We start from the raw sequence: 25824 nt of genomic DNA, 5'->3' as shown, positions 1-25824 counted from the left end.
GGCTCTGTCCTGCTTCAGGTTCAGATTGATTTCAGCCTGTTGCCTCTTCTGTGTGGGCCGTGTCAGCAGCCTGGGCTCAGTGGGTTAGATTTAGAACACCTTCTGGTGGGCCCTCTGCCTGCGCAGCCCCCAGCAGGGGTTTTCAGCATTCCCTTCAGTTCCCAAACAACAGTCCCTGAGAGTCTTGTTCTTGTAAAGTCCTCCTGTGAGCTGCTCTCCCTTCCCCCTCAGGACTGTGCCCTGCGGGGTGTCTGGGGCCTCAGTGAGCGGGACCCGCCCCTTTCCTGTTGGGGGCGGTGCTCCCGGCTGCAGGAGAGGCCGGCAGGCTCCGCCCCTCCCTGCTCAGCTCTGGTTGGCTGGTCGCACCAGGCCCGCCCCTCAGACCGTCTACTGCGCAGACCCCAGTCCCAGCCGCTGCTGGTCTGTCCACACAGTGCACCCCGGGAAGGGGGGAACCGGTTCCACAATCAGACTCGCAAAAGCACAAAGCAACACACAGGCAGAGAGTCCGCCCTGCAAGGTCCCTCTGTCCCGCACCAAGGCACCCAGCGGGAGGGGACCCAAAGTCAGCTCCGCTCAGCTCCCCGCACCACTGGTCTCAGCAAAACTGGGGTGGCTCACAGGCCACCACGGCGCCCCTCAGGGCTGGTCCCAGATCCCAGCCTCTCTGCATGGAGAGCTCAGTGCGGGAGGGCTCCTCCCCTCCCCCACGCCAGGCCCATTCAGCGCTTTCTGGGGCTCAACACACTGCCCCACAGGGAGGCAGAGGGGCCCCGTGTGCGGCTGCTCAGCGCAGTCCTCTGGTCCCTCACCACTCGGGTGCCACAGGCCTTGGGTCAGCCTTCCCTGTGGGCAGCATCCGAGCATTAGACGCTGGTTGCAGCCGCCACTAGAGCCTCTGTTTCCTGGGAAGGCGCCGGCCGCCATTAGAGGCCCTGTTTCCTAGGAAGGCGCCGTTGCCTCCGGGACTCACGGTTCCCCAGGTCCCTCCGCCCTGTGTGCGGGGCGCTCGTCCCCTCGTCACTCCGGGTGTGGGATCCCCGCCTTTGGATGCCGTCTGCACTCCCGACGGGGGAGCTTTGCAGCCTCCAAGCCTCGGGGCTCAGCGCCCAGCACAGGCTTCACGGGGCCTCCCCCTTCCTACGCCCCCCTCTTACCGGACTCTGTGATGTGTCGTCAGTGCTCCCCACTCGGCTCCGTCCACTCAGGTATGTTTCTTTGTTTTTTTCAAGCTGGCTACGTAGGATTTTATGAGTAAATTGAGTCCGTGGCTGGGAGCGGGGCCTCGGTTCCTTCTCACAGGGCCGCCATCCTCCCTCACCCTGAGTTAATTTTTGTACATGGCATAAGGAAAGGGTCCAACTTCATTCTTTTGCATGTGGATGCCCAGTTTTCCCAGTGCCCTTTGTTGAAAATACTGTCCTTTCCCCATTTAATATTTGGCACCCTCATTGAAAATCATTTGACCATATATACAAGGGCTTATTTCTGGGCTCCCATTTGTATTCTATTTATCTATATATCTGTTTTTATGCAAGAACTTCACCGTTTTGATTAGCATAGCAGTGGCCAGAGCAGACATCCTTGTCTTACTCATGGACACAGAGGTTAAAAAAGCTCTGGGTCTTTTATTACCGAGTCAGATCTCTGCTGTGAGATTTTCATATATGGACTTTATTAAGTGCTTCTTCAGGAATAATTTCTGTCCCCTTATTTTCTTCCCCTGAATGGGTTGTGTTTTCCTGGTGGTTTATGTACCTTGTGATTTTTTTTTTTGAAAATAAGGCCTTTGGAGAAACCAAACCAAACCAAACCCAGCCACCTGTCTGTGCAGACTAGCTCTGGGCCAGGGAGGCCCTTCACTATGAACTGGGCACGTCTGAGGCTTGGGATGGGCCCGTGGTGAAAAGGTTTGCTTTTCTCACGCATCTTGCTTCAACATGCATCTTGCCTGGCCTGCGTGGCTCCCCCTCACTTTCCAGTATCTTAATTTCCCAAATGGTCTCACTTCAGCGTCCTTCAGAGCCTGAGGTGGCCCGTTGTGTGCCTTTACGTATAATCTCCTGTCCCAGGCACCTGCAGGTCTGCAGTCGCCCTGCAGCTTTCACGAACAGTGCCTGCCGCTGCTTCCCGCCTGAGACTTGGGTGACACAGAGACCAGAGCTTCAGGCAGGTGCCAGACGGGCTAGAGTGTTGCCGAAAGGTCTCTGCTCATTCTGGTTCCTGGGATGGAAGCGGGAACTGAGCGCCACTTCTCCAGATCCGGGCCATGTCGCACTGGGGAGAGAATGGTCTCAGGCAGTGATTGTCAACCTTTCTTATCTCACGGCACATAAACTAATTACTAAAATTCTGTGGCACACCAAAAAATATATCTTGCCCATCTGACCAAAAAAAAAGGTATAATTTTGATTCATTCTTGCCAGACGGCTATTGTGTTGGCTGTTGTCATTTCTTTATTTGACAGTCTAAGTGAAAAGAGGCCAGTGCCCCTGACTGAACAGTCGGGCATCGCAAGTTTTAAAATCCTTGCGGTGTGCCCGACACACTGTTGAAAATTGCCGGTCGCGGCCAAATAGCACCACCGTGAAATTTTCATCCCTTTGAATGTCGCCTTTTGTTGATTAGCTGTCCTCTGGGCTTCTGTGGACGTTTCACTTGTATGGAGCTCTGCACGATTCTCTTAGTCGGGGTTGATGTTCCGTAACGTTTCCATAGGAGTTTGGAGCTCCCCACTCTGCCATTTGCTCCGGTCTCTTGCTTTTGAAGGGTTCCTATCTGGTGAGAAGGGGACCTGGCAGTTACCAAGCACCGGGTGCTAGAGGAAAAGACAAGGAGCACCCGGCTCCTCTGAGGGGGTTCCTGGGGGAGCAGTAACTAGGGGGCCCTGCGGGCATCCCCGGCGAAGGAGCAGCGCCCAGACCGCGGGCAGGGGCTGCAGAAGGAAAAGGGATCAGAGCCCGAGAAGGGGGGTGAAGGGAATGAATTAAAGGGCAGCCTGTTTGCCAAGCCAGATAGTTCACATTTGGTCCTGAAAGTGACGGGAAACCTGAAGATGAAGCATGGCAGCCACACGGTCAGATTTGCCTGGAGAATCAACTATCCCGGCAGCAGCAGCACGTAGGGCTGGAGCTGGGCTCGGAGAAAGCGGGGCGCTGGACGAAAATTCCTAGGACGGTTCAGAAAGGTGACGGTGGCCGGACCATGACAGCGGCGGGGGGCGGAGAGGAAGAGATCCGTGTGGAAAGGTGAGTTGACCGAAGTTAGTGACTCATCACAGGCTGGGGGTGGCGGTCGGCAGAGCTGGTGATATTCCCAAAGTCAGAGTGTCGGCGGAGAAATTTTGAAGAAGCTGATGTTATTTTTTAAATATTTTTATTTTTTAAAATATCTTTATTGATTTCAGAGAGGAAAGGAGAGGAGGAGGAGGAGGAGGAGAGAGAGAGGAGAGAGATAGAAACATCAACGATGACAGAGTTGTCACCGATGGGCTCAGTGCGCCCTGACTGGGGATTGAACCTTGATCTCCTGGATCCTAGGTCGATGCTCAGCCACTGAGCCACGCCCGGCTGGGCCTAAATATTAATTTTTAAGTCACAAGACATTATGGTGCATTGCCTTTGTGACAAAAAACAAAAGTGAAACACAGAGATGGGGCTGAGGCCCCCGCTGGCCCCCAGAGCCAGTCCCAGCCCTTCCCTCAGCGGTCGGCCGCACTGCCAGCCTGGTGTGTCCCTTCGTCACGTTCTGGGCATTTCCACACTTACCTGGGAAAATGGACAGTGCCGCCTTTAGATATATAGCTTAGTATTTAATACTCTATCACTTGAAGTTTTCCTCGCGCGGCTGATTCTTTAGAAGCGCTGCTCAGGGAGCGCCCGTGCGGTTACTTGGCTCTTTTTGCCGCAGAGCTTTCCGGGGCATAGGGTAACCCGTGTGCCCACTGAAGGATTTTTAATTTTGTCCCAGATTTCTCGTTCTAACAAATGATGCTGCCATGAAAATACTTCTACATCTTTGTAAATTAGTGTGGTTTTCCCCCTTAGGGGTCGTTCTGAGAAGTGGAATTACTGGGTCCTAGGCTGTATACTTTCATTTTCACAGCAGCTGCCAAACTTCCCGACGTGGGGTCCGACTGCAGTGTTCTTTATTCCACACTCGCACCAACGTTGGACTTTTTTCTGAGTGAAAACTGATAGGTCACTGCTTTAATCTGTGTTCTCTGATCATGAGTGAGGGCAGGCATTACTGTGTCTCCTACGAGCCACTTGTATTTATCTTCTCCCCATTAGTTTGTTGGACTATGTTTTTCTTATGGATTTATAGGAGCTCAAAAGTATTTTGTAGCCAATCCTTTATCCTTTTGTCACCAATGTCGTCTTTAGTTTCTTGTTTACCTTTTGTTTATGGTGTGATATTAATTTTGACGGAGGAGAATTCATCAGTGTTTTCCCTGATGGCTCGTCTCTGTTGGGACTGATTAAGAGAAGCCTGCTGGCTCTCGTTGTCACAGGCATATCCACTCTGTGTTTCACTCTGTCGTTCTGATTTTTTAAGCTTTGAAATTGAGGTGTCGGTGGGAAATTTGAGTAGAATTATGTAAATGGCAGGGGATTGTTTCAGAATGGAGTGGAAGTCAAAACCGAACTTGAGACATAGATTGGGGGTCTCCAGAGTGGGGGTGGTGGCCAACCAAGGGCACAGAGGAGACTGTCTAGAAGAAAGTGTGTGAGCAGGAGTGGGCCAGGGACGCAGACCCGAGGAACCTTGGCATTAACAGAAGTGGGTGAACAAAAGTACATATGAGACCTAAAAGGAATGGTCGAGAGGTGGGAGGAAAACCAGGGAATGACGGGTAAAAGGAACCAAGAAAGACCAGCCGTGACAAGCTGCAGCAGCCCGTTGGTGTCAGTGTGACACCCACCAACCTATGTTGTCACAATCACTTATTTGTCTGTTTTCAAGGAGATAACTCACAGAGCAGGCACCGGGTTTACTCACATTTATATTCCTGGAACTGAATGGGGGCCTGCCCATAGTGGCGCTCGCCCATCCAACACACATTAACCTATAAATCTCCAATCTACTAATAAAACCTATAAAAGCTTGTTGAATGAATACATTTTGAAATCTGCCTCTTTCCTTGAACTGAATTTTCAAAGAAAATCTTACAGATGACTAGGAATTGTGGGGAGGTGCTGTGACCTCCTGGCTCACACAGTGTCTCTGAACTGGGAGAACTGCCTCTGACAGGCCAAGGTGGCACCGTGAGGGCTCAGCTGGAGGAGTGTGACGTCTGGCCCGTCCCGCTGTGCCGGGGGGGGGGCCGGGGGGGTGGTCCACAAATGTAGCTGCTCCCGAGCTTCGGGTTGGCCATCGTTCTTCTGACCCTGGCTGGTGGGTTTGGGAAGCACCTTCCTTGTTCAGTCCATCTGCGGATTGTCTGTACAGCCCAGTCCACAGTGTGTTCCTCGCCAGTGGGGCGATTACTCCCCGGGAATAATTAAGTCAGAGCCACGGGGGCCTAAATGTGCAGGAAGGTGGACAGGAGGCAATTCCCGTTCCATTCTGGTGCTTTGACCAGCATCTGGTGTGTGAACCCATGAACTGGGGAGAGCTCAGGGTCCCCGTAAAGGAGAGAGATTCTTTTTTCCCAGGAGAACTGGAAAATGAAGTGACCGGGGAGGGAAGGAACAGGCAGAACTGAAAAAGCGTAAGGCCGCAAGCAGGGCAGCAGTGAAACCTGGTAGGGACTAAGTAGCAAAACTGAAGCCCGAGAGAGGTGAAAGCAAATACGAGGGTCAGGGGATGTGGTTTAGCCTGAGTGGGCGCAGGGTCCATGGGCCCTGGGGTGCGATGCGCAGGGGCCAGGCCAGGCAGGGCCGCAGCGGTCAGCCTCGCTCCCGTGTCTGGAAGCCCGGACAGGCGCCGCTGTGCCCTCCCCGGGCTGCACCCACCGCACCAGCACGCCCACACGCCTGCCAGGCTCACATCCAAGCTGACAAAGCACAGACACGCAGATGCTGCAGACAAATTAAAATTTATTGAGACAGACAGAAATGCACCTACTCAGGACTACAGTTAAGCAGTTACTATTAACCAAAGAGTCGTGTTCACATTCCAGATAAGTCTACGTGGAAAAGCATTCAGAATTCACTAGGTTTTTCTACGTCACTATTTCTTCTACAGTAGGGACAACAAATTGACACTTGGGATTTGGTGGCTCTTGTTACAATGCTACACATCAGACAGGGACAAACGTCAGTGACTGAGAAAAAGGTATAAAAAGAGCGAAACCACCCACTGTTGAAAGGGCTCGTGGATGTCACTGTACAGTGTGGTCAGGTGAAAACAAGCGCATGGCATCCTGGGAAAAATAGGGGGCAGACCTGGACGGCCACGGCGCCGTTCACCGCTGCGCCCGGGGAAACGGGTTTAAAGAAGGGAAACTGATACAAAACCTCGAATCCAGTATTAAGGTATTTCCATGCCTAGAATATCTGTGGAAACAAAACGACAGTATTATGGCAGACTCCTAACCACGGTGTCGGACGCTAAGGAAACCGTATTAAACAACAGAAGCGTTTATGGTTTTTAAAACTATTCACTCAGGAGCTTCCAAACATGAGTTAGGATTCAATGTCTGCCTCAAACAAGAGACTAGATGATCACAGAAGTATTTTTATAATAATAATTTTTATGTATACCTTGTCACCAGCTAAAGGACTCCTGCCAGAAGAAAGAAAACAAAAATTCTAAGGATAAAGGAACTAAAAAATCTAATCTTTAGTACTTTCCATAAGTGAAAAGCATTAAAGACCTTTCAAAAGTCTAACGCTGCCGTGCCACCCTGAGGCAGGAGAAGTGGCATTATGGTGGCTCCACTGATCTGGGTTCTGGTGGTAGGGGGGCTTTTTATTTAATATTTTAATGAATCAAAATATCTTCTTGGAAAATCTCTAAAAATGAGCATCTCATTACCTTCCTGAGAACTGACTATGGAGCATTCCTCTCCATCATTAAGTTCATGCTAAGGACCTTTAAGTGTCATCTTAATTTGACACTTGTAAGATAATTAGCTTCTCTAAGTGAAATCAATTTGTCGATTTTAATTTGTTCTCCTGTGCATTTTTCCAAGTCGGAGGAGACAGTCACAATGGTTTTCTTTGAGGGTCTAAACTGAGATTTTTTAATGTCTTGATTCTTTTATATACTCCATTGTAATTTAGCTGCAATTAAGCACCTGTTTTCTAAATTACCTCAAAGTCTTGTGCAAGTTAGGAAAAAAATATTAACACAGAGGTGATGGAGTTGAGCTGTCAGTACAGAGCTTGCCTGTGGTCCTGCTACATCTAGGATCCTGGTCGTGCTCGTGTCTGTCGGGCCTAGGGGTTTACCACATCGGGCCCGTTCATGTCCCGTCCGAGACTAACTGCAGGGGCAATGCCACTTTATCCGGCCAATGCAGAGGTTGGAAAATGCTGGTCTGAGGTGGTGGGGCAAAGTACAAAGAAATGGTCACTGTGGGGCGGAGGGCCGGTCAGCTGCCACCTGTGGTCATGGTTTGGCTGAGTACATTTTTTGCCTGAGTTTACGTGGTCTTTCTGTGTTCTGGCTGGAGCTCATGTGGGAGGGAAGGAAAACAGGGTGGACCAGAGAGCCTTGCTGGGTGGCTGGTGGTGGCATCCAGGTAGGTGGAAACCGGGTGGGCAGGAGCTGAAGGGCCAGCAGGGAACTAAACGGGGCCACACTGAAGACTACTCTTTGGTACTTGTCCTGGTGCCTGGGCCAGCCTGACCGGGAGGGAAGTCCTGAAGACTGGGGGGATGATGACCTCACCAAATCGGGAGTGACCCTAATGATGATTTTACTTCGGGAAAGAAACGCAAACTGTGAGGGACTTTCTTGCTGTGACACTGGTGTGGGTGGGGGCTCGGAGACAGGACAGGCTCCTAAAAGTCCAACCCTCGCTTCCCTGTGCTATTATGTTCTTTCCAGGCCTCTGTCGGGGATTCTGTCCTGCTTTTGTATCATCATGATTTGTGGATGAAATGGGGGCAAAAGCAAAACTTTGAGTTAAGAATCCTGAATTTTCTCCTGGCGCATGGTCTCAGCGAGCAGGGGGATGTGCATGGCCGCAGGGAAAGCCCTTGGCAGGCGGGAAAGGGAGGGCCCTGCAGCAGGCGCCTGGAGGGGAAATGAGAGATGGCTCCTGTCGCTGCCCACGTGGGAGTCGCATGGCTTGTGCAGGAAAAGGGAGTCGGGCAGACAGAGGCTCATGCTAACCAAAGAGGCCCCAGTACTCTGCTGATGCTCGGGGAGGGAACCTCCTCTGCCTGCAGGCGACAAGGGCCAACCTGTTAGTGCTAAACAGGACTTTGATACAAATATTTTATTCCAGAATTGTGATCCAGGTCTGGACAAGCTGACAAATTATAACTGTTTCTCAAATGAGTTTTTAATAGATAGCCAGAGAGTTTTTCTGAGCGGCGTGTGTGCCTCACATACACAGTCTCTTCTGTACATGTGCCCGTAGTTACGCATGTACCGAGAAAAGCCTCCAGACACCATTTTTTAATAAAGGAAATCAGTTCCCCAAAAGGATTCTCGACTGAGTTAAGGCCGTTGTTTGTAGGAAGCCAGATAGAGTGATGCAACTAATCTTTAACAAAACAAGGCCAGGGGCGGCAGGAGCAGGGGGATAAAGTACAGTGTGGGGTGTTTTCCACGACACCTACAAGACACAAGAAAAGCACTTAGACACCGTAAGGCCGGGAACCATGCTGTGTGGCCACCGCGTGGGTGGCCAGAAGAGGGCCTTGGACACTGGGAGGGGGCTCCCTGCACTGTCAGAGTCCCACCAGCCACATGCTGTCGCGCGAGGCTCCGGGGGGAAGGCGGCCCCGCGTGGCCAGCCGGGCCCCTGCCTGGAACACGGGCGCCCCCGCCCCTTCCCGCCCCGCAGGGACGCGCCCCCCGGGGCTGCGGGACAGAGCGGCCTCCCAGCCGCGGGGGGCACAGGGAGCGGCGAGGGGGGCGGTGCCGCCGGCCGGGGACAGGCGGGGACGCCTCCGGCCACTACCACAGGTGCCCGGCCTCGTCCTCCCGGTCCTCGTCGTCCTCGTCGTCCGTCACCGCGCGGCTCGGCTCCCGCAGCTCCCGCAGCCTGTCCTTGGGGCCCCGCTCCCGCGCGTCCTCCAGGTCGTCCAGCAGGAGCGCGGCGCCCCCGCTGCCGAGGTCCCCGGAGGCCTCCTGCTCCTCTTCTGGGCCGAGGGGCGGAGGGGCCGCAGTTAGTTGCTGCCGGGACCCGGCGGGCAGAGCCCTGCGTCCCGCCCCAGCCGCATCCCCGTGGCCGCTGGGCGCAGGGCCCGGGCTCTGTGGGCCCGCGGCTCCCACCTCCTCGGGCTTCATGACCCTCATCGCTCTCGGCCCGCAACAGGCCCCGACTGTGCAAACCCGCTGCGCAGCCCAGGGGCCAGGAAAGCCAGCTGCGCATAACCTCCTGCCCCTGGGGTTCCTCGGCCCCCTGAGCGCCCCGCCTGGACCGCGCACCTCGGGAACCGCCCCGCCAGGGGCTGGGGCTCACGGGCACTCACCGCAGCGCACGGCGCCCTGCCTCCGGGAGCCGGCCAGCTCGTTCCCGTACTTGTCCACGCACCAGCACTGCCCCGTGCCGCCGTGGCACTGCGTGGCCCGGTAGTAGCCGTCCTCGCTGCAGCGGGGCACGAAGGTGCCTGCGGGAGGAAGGGAGGCGCAGGGCTCAGCCCCGGGCGCTGGTTATTAGGATGACGGGCCCTGGGACTTGCTCAAGGACAGACAGGAAGCTCGAGTGCACACTTCTCATTATTTATTAATAACTTATTCCTAATGTGTTTCCAGTTTTATGGAGCTCCTGTGATACTGCGCTGCGTGGAGGGTGGGTGCAGGGCACGGTGGTCGGGCTTCCACTGTGGAGCGGCCCCGCAGGAGGTTCAGTTAACACCCGTCATCTAATAGAGAAAAATTCTCCTTGTGATGAGGGGTCTGGACTGTCCTCTTAACTTAGATACCCTACAGCAGTGTCAGCTACAGTTACCACGTTGTACATCACGTCCCTAATATTTATAACTGGGAATTTATATTTTTTGACTCTCCCACCCCTGCCTATGGTAACCACAAATCTGCTCACTTTTTCTATAAACTTGTTTTTGTTGCATTTTTGTTTTTTGGGGGGTTCCACACATGAGTGAGACCACATGGTATTTGTCTTTCTCGGTCTGATTTATTCCACTTAGCATAATGCCCTCAAGGACTGCCTCCGTGTTCATGGCCGAGTGGTATTCCAGGGGCATACAGGCCACGACTGCTCCCCCATTATGCGTCAGCGGCCGCAGGCTGTCTCCCCGCCTTGGCTATTGTCGATAATGCTGCAGTGAACACGGGGGTGCAGATAGTCTTCTGAGTTGGTGGTTTCATTTTCTTCAGATAATCCCCAAAAGTGTTACTGCTGCGTCATGGGGTAGTTCTATTTTTAATTTTTTGAGGAACCTCAATACTGTTTTCCATAGTGGCTGCACCAATTTACAGTCCCGCCAGCAGTGTACAGTGCTTCCCTTTTCTCTGCATCATTCCCAGCATTTATCATCTTTTTGATGGCAGTCATTCTAACAGGCATGAGGTGATCTCACTGTGGTTCTGATTTGCATTTCCCTAATGATTAGTGATGAGCACATTTTTATGTACCGACTGTATATCTTCTGTGCAAAAGTATTCAGGTCCTTTGCCCATTTTTTTAATTGGATGATAAGTTTTGCTATTGACTTGTATGAGTTCCTTATATATTTCTGATATTAACTCCTTATTAGATATATGGTTTGCAAATATTTTCATTCCATAGGTCATGGTTTCCCTTCATTGGTTTCCTTTGATGTAGTCCCACTTGTTAATTTTGTTGCTTGTGTTTTGGGTGTCATATCCAAAAAAATCATTACCAAGACCCAGGTCAAGGAGTGTTTTTTCTGTTTTCTTCTAGGAGTTTAATGATTTCAGGTCTTACATTTCAGTCCTCAATCCATTTTGAGTTCATTTTTGTGAGTGGTATAAGACAGGGGACTAGTTTTATTCTTTTACATGTAAATATCTAATTTTTCCAGTACCTTTTATTGAAGAGACTGCCTTTTCTCCATGGAGTATTCTTGGGTCCCTTACTGACCATATATGAATGGGTTTATTTTGGGGCTCTTGATTCTGGTCCATTGGTCTATGGGTCTGTTTTTATGCCTCATGGTTTTGATTGCTATAGCTTTATAATACAGCTTGAAATCAGAAGTGTGATCTCGCTGCTTTACTGTTCTTTCTTTGGCTATGCGGGGTCTTCTGTGGTTCCGTGCAAATTTTAGGATTTTTTTTTTCAACTGTAAAAAATACCGCTGGAGTCTTGATAGGGATTGCATTGACTATAGATAGATGGCTCTGCTAGTATTATTAATTCTAATAATTAAAAAGAGCACAAGATACCTTTTGATCATTTGTGTCTTAGATTTCTCTCATTAATGTCTCATGGTTTTCAGTGGAGAGCTCTTTCATCTCCTTGGTTAAACTTATTCTTAAGTATTGTTTTTGATGCTACTGTAAATTGGATCATTTCATTCCCTTTTCAGATAATTTGTTAGTGTGTAGAAATGTTACTGATTTTTGCATGTTGATTTTGTATCCTGAAAATGTACTGAATTGGTTGATTAGATCTAACAGGTTTCTGGTGGCATCTTTAGGATTTTTTATATATAAAGTCATGGCATCTGCAAATATAAACAATTTTATGTCTTTCCCATCTGGTGTCTTTTATTTTCTTATATATTTCTTTATGTAGCCTGATTGTTCTGGCTAGGACTTCCAGTACTAGGTTAGGTGAGAGTGGGCATCCTTATTAGAGGAAAAGCTTTCAACTTCCACCACTGAGTATGAAATAGACTGTGGTCTTGTCACATACGGCCTTTATTATGCTGAGGTATGTTCCTTCTATACCTAATTTGTTGTTTTTATCATGAACAATTGTTGAATTCTGTCAAATAGATTTTCTGCATCTGTTGAGATGATAGCACTTTACTCTTAATTTTGTTAATGTGATGTATCACATCGGTTAATTTGCATATATTGAACCATCCTTACATCACAGGCATAAATCCCACTTGATCATGATGAATGATCCTTTTAACGTGCTTCTGAATTTGGTTTGCTAGTCTTTCATTGGAAATCTTTGCATCTATATGCATCAGAGATATCGGCCTGTACTTTTCTTATAGTATCTTTTCTAGCTTAGCTTGCAGAATAACGCCGGTCTTATAAAATGAATTTGGCAGTGTTCCCTCCTCTTTGATATTAATTCTTCTTCAAATGTTTGGTAAATTCACCAGTGAAGCCATCTGCTATCTGGTCCTGGGCTTTTCTTCTTTGGGAGAGTTTTGATTACTGATTCATAGTTTCTATTTCTTCCTGATTCAATGACTTTTTCTTAACAGTTGATAAAATCATATGATTTTTTTATCTTTTATATACTTTGAATGAGATGAATTACTAGTTATTCAATTTAAAATATGTATCTTTGCTTTCCTGGAATAAATACTACTTGGTCATGATACATTGTTATTGGAATACTGATTCCATTTTCTGATCTTTTTGCATCTGTGTTACTAAGTGATAAAGGCATATAATTTTGTGTCTGCTCTTTCTGTATCAAACTAATAAGTTCATAAAATGATTTGGTATTTTTCTCTTTTCCTATACTCTAGACATTTTGTATAAAATGAGAATTCTCTCTTCCATGAAGGATTCACCCATAAAAATATTTTGGGCCTGGTGCGTATTGGGGGCAATGAGTAGCATTTTGATTTAAATTAATTTCATGGCTTTTTAATCCAGTTGGCTCTTCTGGTTCTTTGTGACCCAAATGTGGTCATTCCTAGTATCCATTTCACTAGTTTTTCATAATTGTTGTAAATGGGTCTATAGCAGTGGCTCTCAAAGTGTTCATCCAGGACCAGTAGCTGCAGCATCACCTGGAAACATCTCAGAAAAGCAGATCCTTGGGACTAACCCCAGAGCCACTGAATCAGAAACTGCCTTAATGAGCCCGCACGGAATTCTGACGCACTGAAGTGTGGGACTGCCAGGTTTACACAATCCTATACCTGAGGCCACGTCCCACTTCTAAGTGCATGATCGCATTCAAGCCTTTTATGTTGGCAAAGGTTTGTCTGCCTCAGCGTTTTCTGCTTTAGTTTTAATCATTTCAGTTTGTGTTCCTAAAGTTTCCCGATTTGAAAATTTTGTTTTTTGGTTTTTATAAATGCATTTGAAACTATGACTGTTCCTCTAAGTTTCACTTCAGTTGCTTCCCTCCAGTTCTGGTACACACCGCCTACCTCTCAGTCACTTCTCAGTGCTTTGTATATACTGTCTTTCACCTTCAACTAATTATTTTTAAAAACCCAGATGTACCGGTTTTCAGCAATCTTAGTTTTGACTTCTTCTTTTATTGTGTTGTGGCAAGTGAATTGGATCCGTGACGGTTTTTGAGATTAGTTGAGTCTTCTTTCTGGTATAATCTATGGCAAATACTTCATGTGTTTTTGAAAAGACTGTATGTTCTATGCTAATGCACAAGAATACATATATACTAATGCTAGTTAATCACACCATTCAATTCTTCTCTGTGTATACTTCTGCCTACTTGAACTGTAAGTTTCTAGAAGAGAGCTATATTTAAAATCTGATTATAAATACAATTCCTCCTTGCAGATTTGTTTTAAAGATATGGATATACCAATCGACGACATTACATGGTAAAAGGAACATTTCAGCAAGATGATAGTGTCTTTATTTTTAGAATTCAAAGTGGTTGCTTCTGTCAGGTTTTAACATTGTTGAAACAATGACTCTTGACTCTCTTAATTTCAAGTTTCTGTGTTTTATATGTAACTTCAATCGATAGTCTCTGAGTGAAACCCATTCATATTTACTGTGATTACAGACAGGCTTGCCATTATTTTTACCACTCTAGTTTTCATTTCCCTCCTTTTGTTGACATGATTACATTTTCTGTATTCCATGTTTTTCTTCTGTAGGTTTATCTTGTTACCTTTAAATTTTCCACAGAGAAGCATAATTTTACTTATAGGATCTAAAGTTGATCTATGATTTCTTCATGAACAAATCAGAAGCTTAACATATTTTTACCACTTTTTCTTAGGTCCACCAACAGTCTGAAATCTTAAGTTCAGCTTGCTATCAGAACATTTTTATAGGTCCTATTTATGTAGATTTAGCCGCATGTCTTTTCTCGCAATTAACTGCTGTGGGATTATTTCTCTTCTGCAGAGTCTATCATTTGAGACGTCAGCAAGTCTGGGTCTGCGAAAATCTGTGTCAGCACCTTGAACATGCTCCTTGGGTAAGTTTATATTCTAGGCTCCAAGTGGTTTCCCCAGCACCCTGAAGATAGTACTTCCTTCAGTCGGTGTTGCTAAGCTGATTCTCATTTAACTGTAGTAATCTTTATTCATGACAGTTTTTGGTTTTTCTTAGGGTGTCTGATGACTGCTGATCTTCTGTGTGAGACTCTCCTGAGTGAGTAACACTGTCTACATCAACCATGAAGACAGGTTTCTGCTTACTACTGTGGTTTTCTACTCCGTAACTTTATTTCTGATTTTTTAAAAAAATAAGCATCTTTAAATTTACCTCTTGCTTGATGGTATGGACCCCAGAAAGAAGTGTGCCTTGGGAGGGAGAGATTTTTCTACTTGACCCTGGATTTGACCCCAGGTTCCAGTTGATTCTACGGACGACTCGGCAGCACTCAGCTCACCAGGCTCTTCCAGATCACGGAGGGGAGGGGCCCCCAGAAAACCATTCCTAAGTGGTGGGCAAGCCTGCTGCCCACACTCTAACTTAGGGGCTCAGCCAGGGCACCACATCCCAAGTCTTCAGGGAGCACCAGGAAGAAAAAGCAGGTACCTCAATAACCAAAAAACAGATTTGTGAACAGATTCTCAAACCACCTGCAAAGGGGAGCAGGAAGAGAGCTGGGGATCTGGGGCTCCTCCTCAAGCTGCAAGGGGGAAAACAGGCACTTAATAAACAAACACCACTGGGCTGAGCCCCCAGGGTGGCAGGAAGCAGGAGCTGCTCTACATGGTACATAATGTAACATGATGAACGCTCCTGGAAGTCGGCAGTGATTGTAACTGATAGGAATGTGTTGTTGCCTGTTTTGTCTTAATTTTTTAACCAAAATGCCCCTGAATACAATTTATTATATTAGAAGATTTCATCATGTGAAAAGTAATTTGTGAGCAAATAAAATGGTGTTTTTATGACTCAGGCAGAGTAATCTCCTTATGTGGGGAGATGTGATATAAAGTAAGCTTTGAAACTAGGTGGGATTCATGGCTGGGCAGAAGAGCCAGGCAGGTCAGAGTCACAACTCTGGAGTTCTGAGCTGAACAGAGTGTTGTCAGGTGGGCAGAGTTTGAGGCAAGCCAGTGAAATAAGTAATTTTCAAAAGTCAAAGGAAGGAGGAGTGTGTACTTTATAAACTCTGGCAATCTCTCCTAATACCTCAGACAGCCTCCATCCAAAAACTTGCCCATTTCCATCAAGTAAATAAACTGCAATGGCAGGGAAGCTGCTTAGGGAATGCCCTGCTCCTGATGTTTAATAAGAATAGTTCTGAATTCCTGCTACAGCTATGCGGACTCCTTTTTGTCTAGCAAACAGAGAGGTTTACCAGCCTCCCGGGGACGGCCTGGGTGCCACAACTACCCTGGGTGCCGCAGAGAGGATGCTGGGGAGCGACAAGGGCCCGCGCCAGGGAAACCCGCTCACACAGCCCCCCGCTTCCACCCCACCATCTGGACAGAGGTGAGAGGAGAAACGTGTCGTGTGCAGACCATGGAGCCTTACGCTCGCTTCCAGGGGTTATGGGAAACAGACATTCCCATCCACTCGCGTCCTTGAGTCCTATCTCGCAGGCTCGGGGAAGGAGGGCTCATCTTCCCCCCTGAATGGACAGGAAATTCTGTCATTTTAGAGTCGGGAAGAACACGAAGGCTCCATTCAGTGGCTGGCTCAAAAGAGGCAGAGACTCGTGGAGCCCAAGGTCAGGGGGGAGACTCCACCCCCAAAGACTTGCCCACTAGCCCTGGGCCCCTCTCGCCAGCTCCCAGACACCGGCACAGCCCCAGCTGCCTGGAAGAGACCCGTGTGGACCACAGTGAGGCGTTTCCTTCATCAAACACGGGTCCCTAAGTGCCAGCCATTGCTGTGCTCAATATTACAAGAGACATGATGGTTTAATCAGTGGTTTAAACGAGTGGCAAGAAGCCGTACTTACCCAACAGGCTCTTCCCCTTGCTCAGCTTCTGAATCCTGCTCATTTCATTCTGACAGGGGAGGCCTAGAACACAACATAGGGAAGTCAGTTTCCAGATGGTGCGGGGAGACAGTCTCCAATGACTGGCTTCACTCTGACACGAAAGGCAGGCAATGGCACACCTGGGAGAGGAATGACTCCACACGCTGTGACTATGCAGCCAAACAAATGCAGGCCGTTAGTGTTTCTAATTACAAAACTTACACCAGGAGGTACTTAAAATAGTATTTGGGGGCTCCTTGTATAGGAATTTTTCTCCCCACCACCATCTCAAGCAAAGACCAGGTGTCTAATAGGCGATTTGCTAACAGGCTTTATACAAAGAAGTAAATAGTGAGCTGGGGACCAACACTTCCTATGCGGCATGTGTTCCGAGTCCATGGGCCAGCTGACCAGAGAGGACAGTACATCTACAGTACAGTACAGGTCCTGCTGTAGGAGAGGAAGACGAGTGGAGGACCTCATGGTTTACTACCCAGGAAAGTAAAGCACAGGCCCCAAAGGAGAGGTATGAAGATGCTCCAGCCATCTGGAGAGACAGTAAGGACAGCGCTCAGCCCTGCCGCTCACAGCTGAGTACTTCGAGCATGTGTCTCCGAGCCTCGATTATAAAACACACGCTGCTATGAACCAGCACAGGACCAGCAGTGGGAGCCACATGGCTAAGTGGGGCGTACGAAAGGGTGTCACACTCTTTTACCTCCCAGGACAACTTCTACTCACAGCAAGAAGAAAGACGACCTCACTAGTTCTCGAGACGTACCACGTCCCTGCCTTGCAGGTCCTGTGGCTCCGGGAGGCTCTGCTGTTGCCTATGGGCCTCCAGGCAAGGACGGGGCTCTGACGCTCAGGGCACTCACGCCACCTCCGTACACGCAAAGTGTGGGGCTGCACAGCGCCCCTGAGCCCCTGTGCACATCCCTCACCCTGTGGGCTTCACAGTGCCACCTGCGCCTGCTGCTCATTCCTGGGCGACACTGGTTATATAACCAGTTTACTTCTGGGGTTAAGATACCCCTGAAAACAAGTTCCATTTGCAGTGATTAAAATTAGCATTTACCATGATAGATAATGAGAATTTACTGAATTCTTAGAATGTCCCCCAGTGTCCTAGAACTTGACATCGTCACTAGTTTAATCTTCAGGACAACCGCGTAAGGCAGGTGCGACCTCAGAGAAATGCAGAGCTCGAGGTGCTGAGGAGACTGGTCACAGTCACCCCTAGAAACTCGGTATCGGACCGTTCCCCCTCAGATTGTGCTACAGTGATTCTGGAAAAGTAAGGAAAAATAAATAGGACTGAGACCCGATAAACATCGCGGCAAGAGAAACAGGAAAGAACAAAACGAAACTCGAGCTGAATCTGTCACAGAGCAGGACGCTGCTGAGCAGGTGACAGTCGTTACCCCAGAAGGGAAGACAACTGGCATGGGCTCCCATTGCTCTGTAGTTACACCCGGTGCTAGGAGAAAGTTTCTTTCGTGATTTCTTTTTTTAAACAAACTCCAGGAAGTTTACACTTAGCCTCTTTGTTTTGGTCTACAGAACAGATTCCCCATAAGAATTTTGGGGGCTAAAAGTCTAAAACTCCAATTTAGCAATAAAACTAGAGAGACTATCAAAACCAGTTAACAGATCATCCTACCACGGGAAACGTTTAAAAGGACTAACAATTTTCTCCGGCCAAATAGGTCCTCGAAGACTTAATTGTAGAATTATCTACAAATTAGCCATAATAAAAATACCAGATAGCAACACCTATGGTCTATAGCTGAGGAAAGACTTTAGCCTCCAGTGCACACCTTAACAAACGGGATAATAAAATGTGAAAGTAAAACGAAAATCCCAGAACTGGTTCTGGGTCAGGGATGGAGGCGGTGGAGACCTAACTGGAAATGAACGACCACGAAGGATGGTGCTCGCCTCTCCCTGCCCATGGGCCCGCCATGAGGGGCCCTTGCGGAGCCCCCCAGGCGCCCACCCTGAGGCTGAGCCTGAGCCTGGCCGAGGGCACGTGACGACATGCACTCGGGCCCTAACCTGTCATAAGCTTAATGCTGAACCACTACAAGCATTTCCATGGAAGTAAAAGCAGGGGTATTATTTAACACCGATTGCAGGTACTAGCAGCAGATGTGATGAGAAAAGAGCAAGGAGGAATAAAAATTGAGAAGGAAGACAGAAAATCATCGCTATTTGCAGATCGTCTGACTGAACAGCTGAGGAACCCAAGGAAGCCAACCAGAAAAACTACTTGCCCAAAATGAGAATTTAGTAAGGTGGCTGAGAACAAAATTAATATTGAAACCACCACGGGCGAGGCAATATGATGGTAAGTAACTGATTTCACTTACAGGGTAGTATAAGGTTTGTGAGAACAAAACTTGTATCTCTCCTGGTTGACAGACAGATCCTGCTCTTGGACAAAATGATTCAATGTTCTCTAGCTATCAATTCTCTCTAGATTAATATCATTTTGCCTGATTCTAAAGAAAGAAACCAGTAAGAATTTTTTAATTGAATAAACTGATTCTAAAGCTTAAAAAGTTAAAATAGGAGACTATCCAGGATAATTCTGAAAAAAAGATTAATAGCAGAGGAGGTTGGCCTCACCAGATATTAAAACATTGTAAAACTGTAATTTAAACAGTTTAGAACTGATTTATGTATAGTTCACTTAATAGGACAATACTCAGGAAAAGACAGATACAGGGCAGAGGAAGCATTTCAAACTGGAGGGAGAAAGATGGGTTCGTCAATAAATGTCAGAAGAGCAACTGGACACCCATCTCCGGGTGTCGGGGTAGGGGCTGGGACCCCACTTGACCATACATGAAAAACATCTAAAGTGATACATGAGTTCAACAAACACGCAAAAAGAATCCCAAAAGGTAGTGAAGAAAACACAAGAACTGCTTTACTGTCTTAAAATGGGAAATAACTCTCCAAGCTTAATAATGTAAGCTTTATGGCTTCTAGGAGGCCATAAAATAAAAGAAGAAATCTATCTTAAATCTGATTTCTCCCTGGCAAAAATACAGTCAAAGTTGGGGGAAAATATTTGCAGTACCTATGCGTACAACAGTCCTAATACCCTTAGAGAAAAGTCCCATTTTTAAAAAACAACAAGAACCTAATAGAAGAAAACTAGAGAGTGTCTCAAACAAACATGAAGCTGTTCGACCGAAGTCATAATAGAGAAATGAAGCCTACGAGGAAATTCAATTTCTTGTCCTGCAATTTGAAAATGGCCACGGAGTTTGGCGAGCCAATGGAAAACAGGTCTTCCTGTGGATTTCTCATGAGGTAAAAATCGTTGCGACCTCTTTGGAGGGCAAAGTGGAAACGCTGCTCAACCTTAAACATGCGCATGCCCTCCTGACCAGTGCCTCTGCCTTTGGGGATGCACCTTACAAGTCCACAAACACTCGGGTGCACTTCTCTCTTAGTGTCCTTCTGATTCCTGTCTACATTCTCCGCTGTGTGTGTACTGAGTGTACACACACACACACACACTTAAAGCCCTTAAAGTTACTACTCTACCCATCTTCCTTTCCCAAGGCTGCGTCCTGACAGCCTCCTTCGGGTATGTTATCCTGGAGGCCTGACCTAGGCTGGACCAGATTTTTCTGGGGCTTGGGATCTTGCTGGTCCCGTGAGCTGTGGACCACCACACATGGGCACCCCACCCCCAGGACGCTGAGACTCCTCAGGGAGCCTCAGAGCTCCCGCTGGATCCCTGAGCGTCTTCTAGTCCCTCCTCGTGCAGGCTCACTCTCCTGGCGTGTGTTACACCAGATACCCCTGTATTCTGTCCATGTATTCCTCCAATCTCGCCTTCCTTCTTTCTTCAGTTAGCCAGTTTATTTAGAACCAAAATATCCAAATATCCTTGTCTAAGACACTCAGTATAAATGCTACTATCCTAGAAACCGACACATGGCTTTCTCTAAGGGGAACACAGAATTCATGGGACAGTGATACTGATAGTTTATATTTGCACAGTGTTTGTCACAATGATCTTGGAAATTATGCGGCAAAGGTTTCCATGCCCATTTTACAGATGAAAAGGTTGAGGCACAATATAGTTAAGAGATTTTCCCCCAAAGGAATGAAATAACGGACTCCTTGATTATGCTCCTGGGTTTTCTAATATACCACTTCGCTAAAAATGGGAAGAAAATAGAAAAAAGAGCCTTTGGGCTTGCCAGTAAATGGGCCGACTGCTTTATTCTCTAGCTGCCTCCCCCTTCCTGCTGATGGGTCCGCCTCCCCAGTACACGGTGGTGCCCACGTGGCTGCCCTGGGCTCTGGCCCCACCTCCTGCCTTACCTCCAGGCTTCTGGAAGCAGTAGCACCACTCGTTGTTCGAGAGCTTGCCGTCCTTGAAGGAGTCACAGGAGTTGAAGAGAGGCTTGATGCAGGGCTCGTACTTGTCCACGTAGATGGCGTTGATCTCCGAGTGGTCAAGCAGCAGGTCATAGTTCATGTCCAGCTTGTTGAACATCCAGCCGAGGGAGTCCTTGCAGATGGGCAGGATGCTGGTGTCAAACCCTGCGAGGGAAGGCGGGTGTCGGCGGCCACAGCCTGCTTGCTCCTGCCCAGGAGGAGGCCGTGCCACTCTGCTAGAATATGTTGGTGCTGGGGGTTTTTAAGTGAAACAATTTAAAATGCACAGAAACAGAAGTCAGCATTTAAGGAAAATGTGTTTAGCAGGCACAAATCCCCAGTGCTAATTTATCTGTGATGTAAGTAGGGGTTTTCATTTACTAGACTTGCTTGAAACAGGGTATATGCCTGCAAGGAATGGGATGCACATGGAGAGTAAGAGGACTGATGACAATACTGCAAACTGCTTTGATAGTTAGGAAAAAGCAGAGCAGAGGAACTACTGTGACAAGGCAGTAAAATGCGGCTGCATGGCGCAGTCGGGCAGCCCTGATTACCCCCCACAGCAGCCTGAACATTAATGGGAAATATGCCAGGTACCTGCCGCCTCGGTTCCCATGCCCCTTTTCTGCTCTCCCCTCGAGAGGTACATGATATGGAATCCAAACAGACTCAGACAATAATTTCTCAATTATTTCCCCGGGGGAAGAGGGGTCATTTTTTTTTAAAGAAATACTTGTTATCGCAATGGAAACTGTATGCACTCAAATAATAACACTTTGCTTACCACTTGGGGTAGTGAGTGTACCATAGCCAAATCCCAGAGAAGGGATGCCCCAAACCTGACTCGTCTATGCCCCAATCTAGCTCATCTTTCAGAGCCAAAAGCACTGTGCGATTTCAAGTCATTCCACAAGCTGGATTTCTAGGACTGGTTTTATCTTCCCAGAAAAATGGTGATGAAGGCCTCACTTTTGTCTTGCTTAAGGTACGCTTCTAGGCGCCGCATACTTCATCAGCTCACGGAATCCTTGCCCAGGCCTGTGAAATGATGGCGTATCCTCTCCACTTTACAGATGAAAAAATGCAAGCGCAAAGTCATACAATTGTGGAGCTGAGATTCAAACCCAGGCGGCCCAATCCTGAGTCTACGCTCTCCCCTCCCCTCCCGGGGCTGCCCCTGCGTCGCAGGACCCTCCTGTCCTGGGGACATCCAGCCGGTGAGGGAGCCACATTTGGGGATGGGCAGGGCAAGGCAGGTGGGGGAATACAGTGGCGGCTCTGAAGGGTCCTGATGGGGTTGGTTGCCCCACCCACATCCTGGTCATTGGGCTTCTATGTACATCATCGGGAACCCCTGCTTAGTGTGATAAAAGCTAGAGCAAAACATGCCCACCCTTTTTAAAGCACTGTAGTGACCAAAGGGTCTTCACTATTCAGAAGCCAGTAAAACAAGCATAGGGCCTCCCCCTCTGAGCTCTGGTGGAACCCTGGGTTTCCCCTCATTGCAAATGCCCATTAATTAGACTCTAAGCTCCTAGAGGGCAAAAGACTGTCATTCCCTTCAGTAGCCTGAGCTGGGACTGGCACATAGTAAGCACTCAATAAAAGTATTTGTTGAGAGACATTTTCTAGCTACTGCAGAGTTTACCCCTTAAAACAAAAATCTGTCCATTTTTAAATTTATTCCTTTCGATATCTCAGAACACCCCTTTTTCAAGAGAGAAACTGTGGGACACAAGGTGGCCTCTTACTTAACCAAGGTCACGACTGAACAATCTCTGGGGTGGTGTCCTCAGAGGCCACTAAGCACAGGACGATAATTTACTCTGACACTAAAGGGCTCCACATTTTCTGTATAGAATATTTTATGCATCGATTTCATAAGATATTAACATTTCAGTACATGGGGAGGAGGAGCTTACTGCTGACTGACCACCAAAATGAAGTGCCACGCTGTTGGCAGTAGTCTAAAGGTCAAGCCCACTTCACACCTAGTTGGAAGGTTCTAGAAAAGCAGCACCTGCACCTGACATCTAGGGGTGGAGGAGAGGAGAGGAGAGCAGAGCAGCCTTCTAACGGCCTGAGCGTATGGGGCATCTAGGGCTCCATGGCTCCCTGTTCACAACTCCTGGGCTGACAAAGTCTCTGCCGCCTCTGGCCTCCAAGCCTCACTCTGTAGCTTCACTCCAGCTGCTTCAGGACATCAAATGGAAGCCTCTTGGGGCTCAATCTGCTTCCGGCCAAGGGCAGGTCCTCCCCAGGCTCCCCAGCTGTCTGCAGGAGGGTCCCTGGGGACTGGAGGCTGCAAGGAGCAGCTCCCCGCCCAACAATGTGCTCTTTGTTGAAAGGCTGTTCAGAAAGCCCAGGGCCCAGCTGCTCCTGGAGGACCCCAGGGAGAAGTTTCTCCAGACCATCTAGGAATTAACTGTCCACAGGCTCCCAAGGAAGCCCCAGCAGGAATAAAAATAAAGCATCTTAGTTCCCTTTCCTCCCAGACACTCCCACTCTTTGCACACTTACATTCTAGGAAGCGAACATTATCTTTTCCTTACGGTAGAAGATCCAAACTAGTGAAAGAACTGTCCCCATATCCACGTTCCCTGCCGGCATTTGTGGCTCAGACAGCAAAGAATGACCAAGGGGCTTGTTCTTATTTTGGCTGAAGATCTGATGCTGGTTAAACTCTGGACCCCAACAGTTACCAAGCCCCACGTCCTTGACTAATTGTGTCGCTGACTGATACACTCTGTGCTAACTGGCCACGGTGTGGAGAAGCCAACCCCTAACCCCTGAGACAAAGGCATCGAGAGACTCCGTCCAAGTACAAATATGAGGACCCCTTCTGAGTTTTCAGCTTATGAAGAGGCTCTGAGTGTGGGCTCTGCCAATTCAGTGATGGGGGTGAGGGACACTTACCTGCGAGTTTCTATGGAAACAAAATGCAACCCAACTAATGTTCACAAAGACATATTATCAAAGATGTTGGCTGCAATGTTTAAAATAGCTGAACATTAGGACCAACTTCAGGCCCCAAGATAAAGGTCTGCAACGATTATGTTATATCCATGAATTAGGATTCTCTGTGGCTATTACAAAGCAGAATACCACTCAGAGCACAGAAGGCAGCCGCAGCACATTGCTGATGATAACAGGAGGTCCTAAAACAGTCTGCAGTGTGAGATACACACACGGTTTTCTATATGACAAGGAAAAAGCGTATACCACAACACGCTTAACAGTTGTTAAAATGGTGGGTTTATAGCCCAGCCGATGTGGCTCAGTTGGTTGAGGGTCAACCTGTGAACCAGGAGGTCATGGTTCGATTCCTGGTCAGGGCACATGCCCGGGTTGCAGGCTCGATCTCCAGCAGGAGGCAGCCGATCAATGACTCTGTCTCATCATTGATTTTTCTCTCTCTCTCACCCTTCCTCTCTCTGAAATCAATAAAAAATTTTTTTAAAAATGTTGGATTTATAGACTTTCTGTATTTTTATACATATTTTATGTATTTTCCAAAATGTATATACTAAACATGATAATTTTGCAACCACACTTTACAAAAATACAGTTCACCCTTGGACAATGAGGGGGTTAGAGGCACTGACCACCTGCAAAGTCGAAAATCTGCAAGTAACTTAAGTTGGCCCTCTGCAAACTCAGATTCCCCACCACAGATCCAAAATACGTATAACTGTTGTACTGTCTTGACTGTAAGGCATCTTCCCTCCTCTCTATTTTACTATTTCTGAAACTGGGACATATTTGAAGTCAGAGTGTATATTTAATGTCGAGTATCTTTGTTCACCCCAAAAGGCTACTGGTAATTCAGCAATGTTTGATAACTGAGACAATGCTGCGTTTTAAATGAAATCAATGGGCTGGAGCCGCGCGGTCTTACTGCCAGGGGCGGCGGGGCTGGTGGGCTTGATGACCCTGCTGGCGTCCTCGTGAAGGGCCCCGAACCAGTCCTTCAGCCGGGAGGCGAGGTTCCTCAGCTCCTTGTCCGCGCAGGCTGCAGGGAAGCAGAGGGGAGGCCGTGAGTCCCTGGGCTGCCTCAGCCCGGCCCTGGGCCCCCGGCGGGCCGCGTCACTCGGGACCCACCCTGGGCTGCCTCGAGCTGGCAGAGCAAGTCAGCAGGGGCTCACCGGCTCAAAGACTGTAACCGGCGCCTCTCGCTAGCCCAATGACATGCGCTCTTGCACTCTGCCAGAGATGATCACATTTGCCACTCAACTCATGCCCAGAGGTTAACACTCAGGAATAGCTAATGCGCTTAGGGAGGGCCTTCCTGGGACGCCAGGTCCCGGGAATCGCAGGCTCGATTTTGTTTCAGCCCAAGGTTCGGGTTTGGGGGGATGGGTTGTTTGGCCAGCCCTCTGACAGACCCACTTCACTTTCCCCCATAGACACATGGGTGCCGTCTCCATGGGAGAGTCCTTTCTGTCTGCAACCAGTCTGTACCTTTTCAGCTCATCTTTCAGGAAGGACAGAGCAATGGGGGTCAAGGACTATGCCTTCTGAGAACAAGAACACAATCTGGGTGGGGGGGGGGGTGCAGGCTATCTGAAGGTCTCGTGAGGTGCTGAGATAAAACTTGAGGGAGGAAATCCCAAAGGAGGGACCACAGTACCGAGAAGCGAGCTGATGGTCCCTGGCTCCCTGATTTTACCCTAATTCTGGGCACTGAGAGTCCTGACAAGGGGGCCAGGCAGCGAGGGGCTACCAAGATGCAGCAACGGACTTAGTGACCTTTAGCACCAGGAGGGACGGAAATTAGAGACCCAAGGGGCCAAAATCCCAACAAGTAAGAAGGGACAAAGAAATGAACCCTACAATTGTCATTTTCCCCAGATTCTAAACTACAGGAGACAGGCTGTGAAGAAGCCCAGCAAACAGTTACAACACAGCCCGGTCCCGAGTGTCTCCTGGTATGGACAAGACACAGACTGAAGCTGGACTCAACCCGTGCAGAGACCCCAGCTGACACCCCAGGCTCTCCGCTGCAAGGCATGGGGGCAGTG

The 25824-nt window shown here is 48.4% G+C and overlaps 1 protein-coding gene and 1 long non-coding RNA gene across 3 annotated transcripts in view; one reads left to right on the top strand and one right to left on the bottom strand.

Moving 5' to 3' along the window:
• The first annotated feature begins 1023 nt into the window (after nt 1–1023).
• LOC308556594 lies at nt 1024–24207 on the top strand. Of its 2 annotated transcripts, none has more exons than XR_013998725.1 (4): nt 1024–1208; nt 14356–14428; nt 14563–14604; nt 21789–24207. It is a non-coding gene; the product is annotated as an uncharacterized lncRNA (long non-coding RNA). The 2 variants fall into 2 exon arrangements; XR_013998726.1 differs by lacking the exon at nt 21789–24207 and adding an exon at nt 15750–15796.
• SPOCK1 (SPARC (osteonectin), cwcv and kazal like domains proteoglycan 1) overlaps nt 6025–25824 on the bottom strand; it is a 464236-nt gene continuing 444436 nt past the window's right edge. The window contains exons 7-11 of the mRNA XM_081135977.1: nt 24702–24815; nt 20744–20965; nt 16373–16435; nt 9597–9734; nt 6025–9263 (exon numbers count right to left, since the gene is read on the bottom strand). Of these exons, the coding sequence (XP_080992103.1) occupies nt 9079–9263; nt 9597–9734; nt 16373–16435; nt 20744–20965; nt 24702–24815 (722 nt within the window). The 3' untranslated portion in view covers nt 6025–9078. The remainder of the gene's footprint in view (nt 9264–9596; nt 9735–16372; nt 16436–20743; nt 20966–24701; nt 24816–25824) is intronic.

This window comes from Miniopterus schreibersii (genome assembly GCF_964146895.1).
Source record: "Miniopterus schreibersii genome assembly, chromosome: 4".
Classification (NCBI taxonomy): domain Eukaryota; kingdom Metazoa; phylum Chordata; class Mammalia; order Chiroptera; family Miniopteridae; genus Miniopterus; species Miniopterus schreibersii.
Note: the sequence above shows the minus strand (reverse complement) of the source record. Positions and strands in the feature narration are given on the sequence as shown.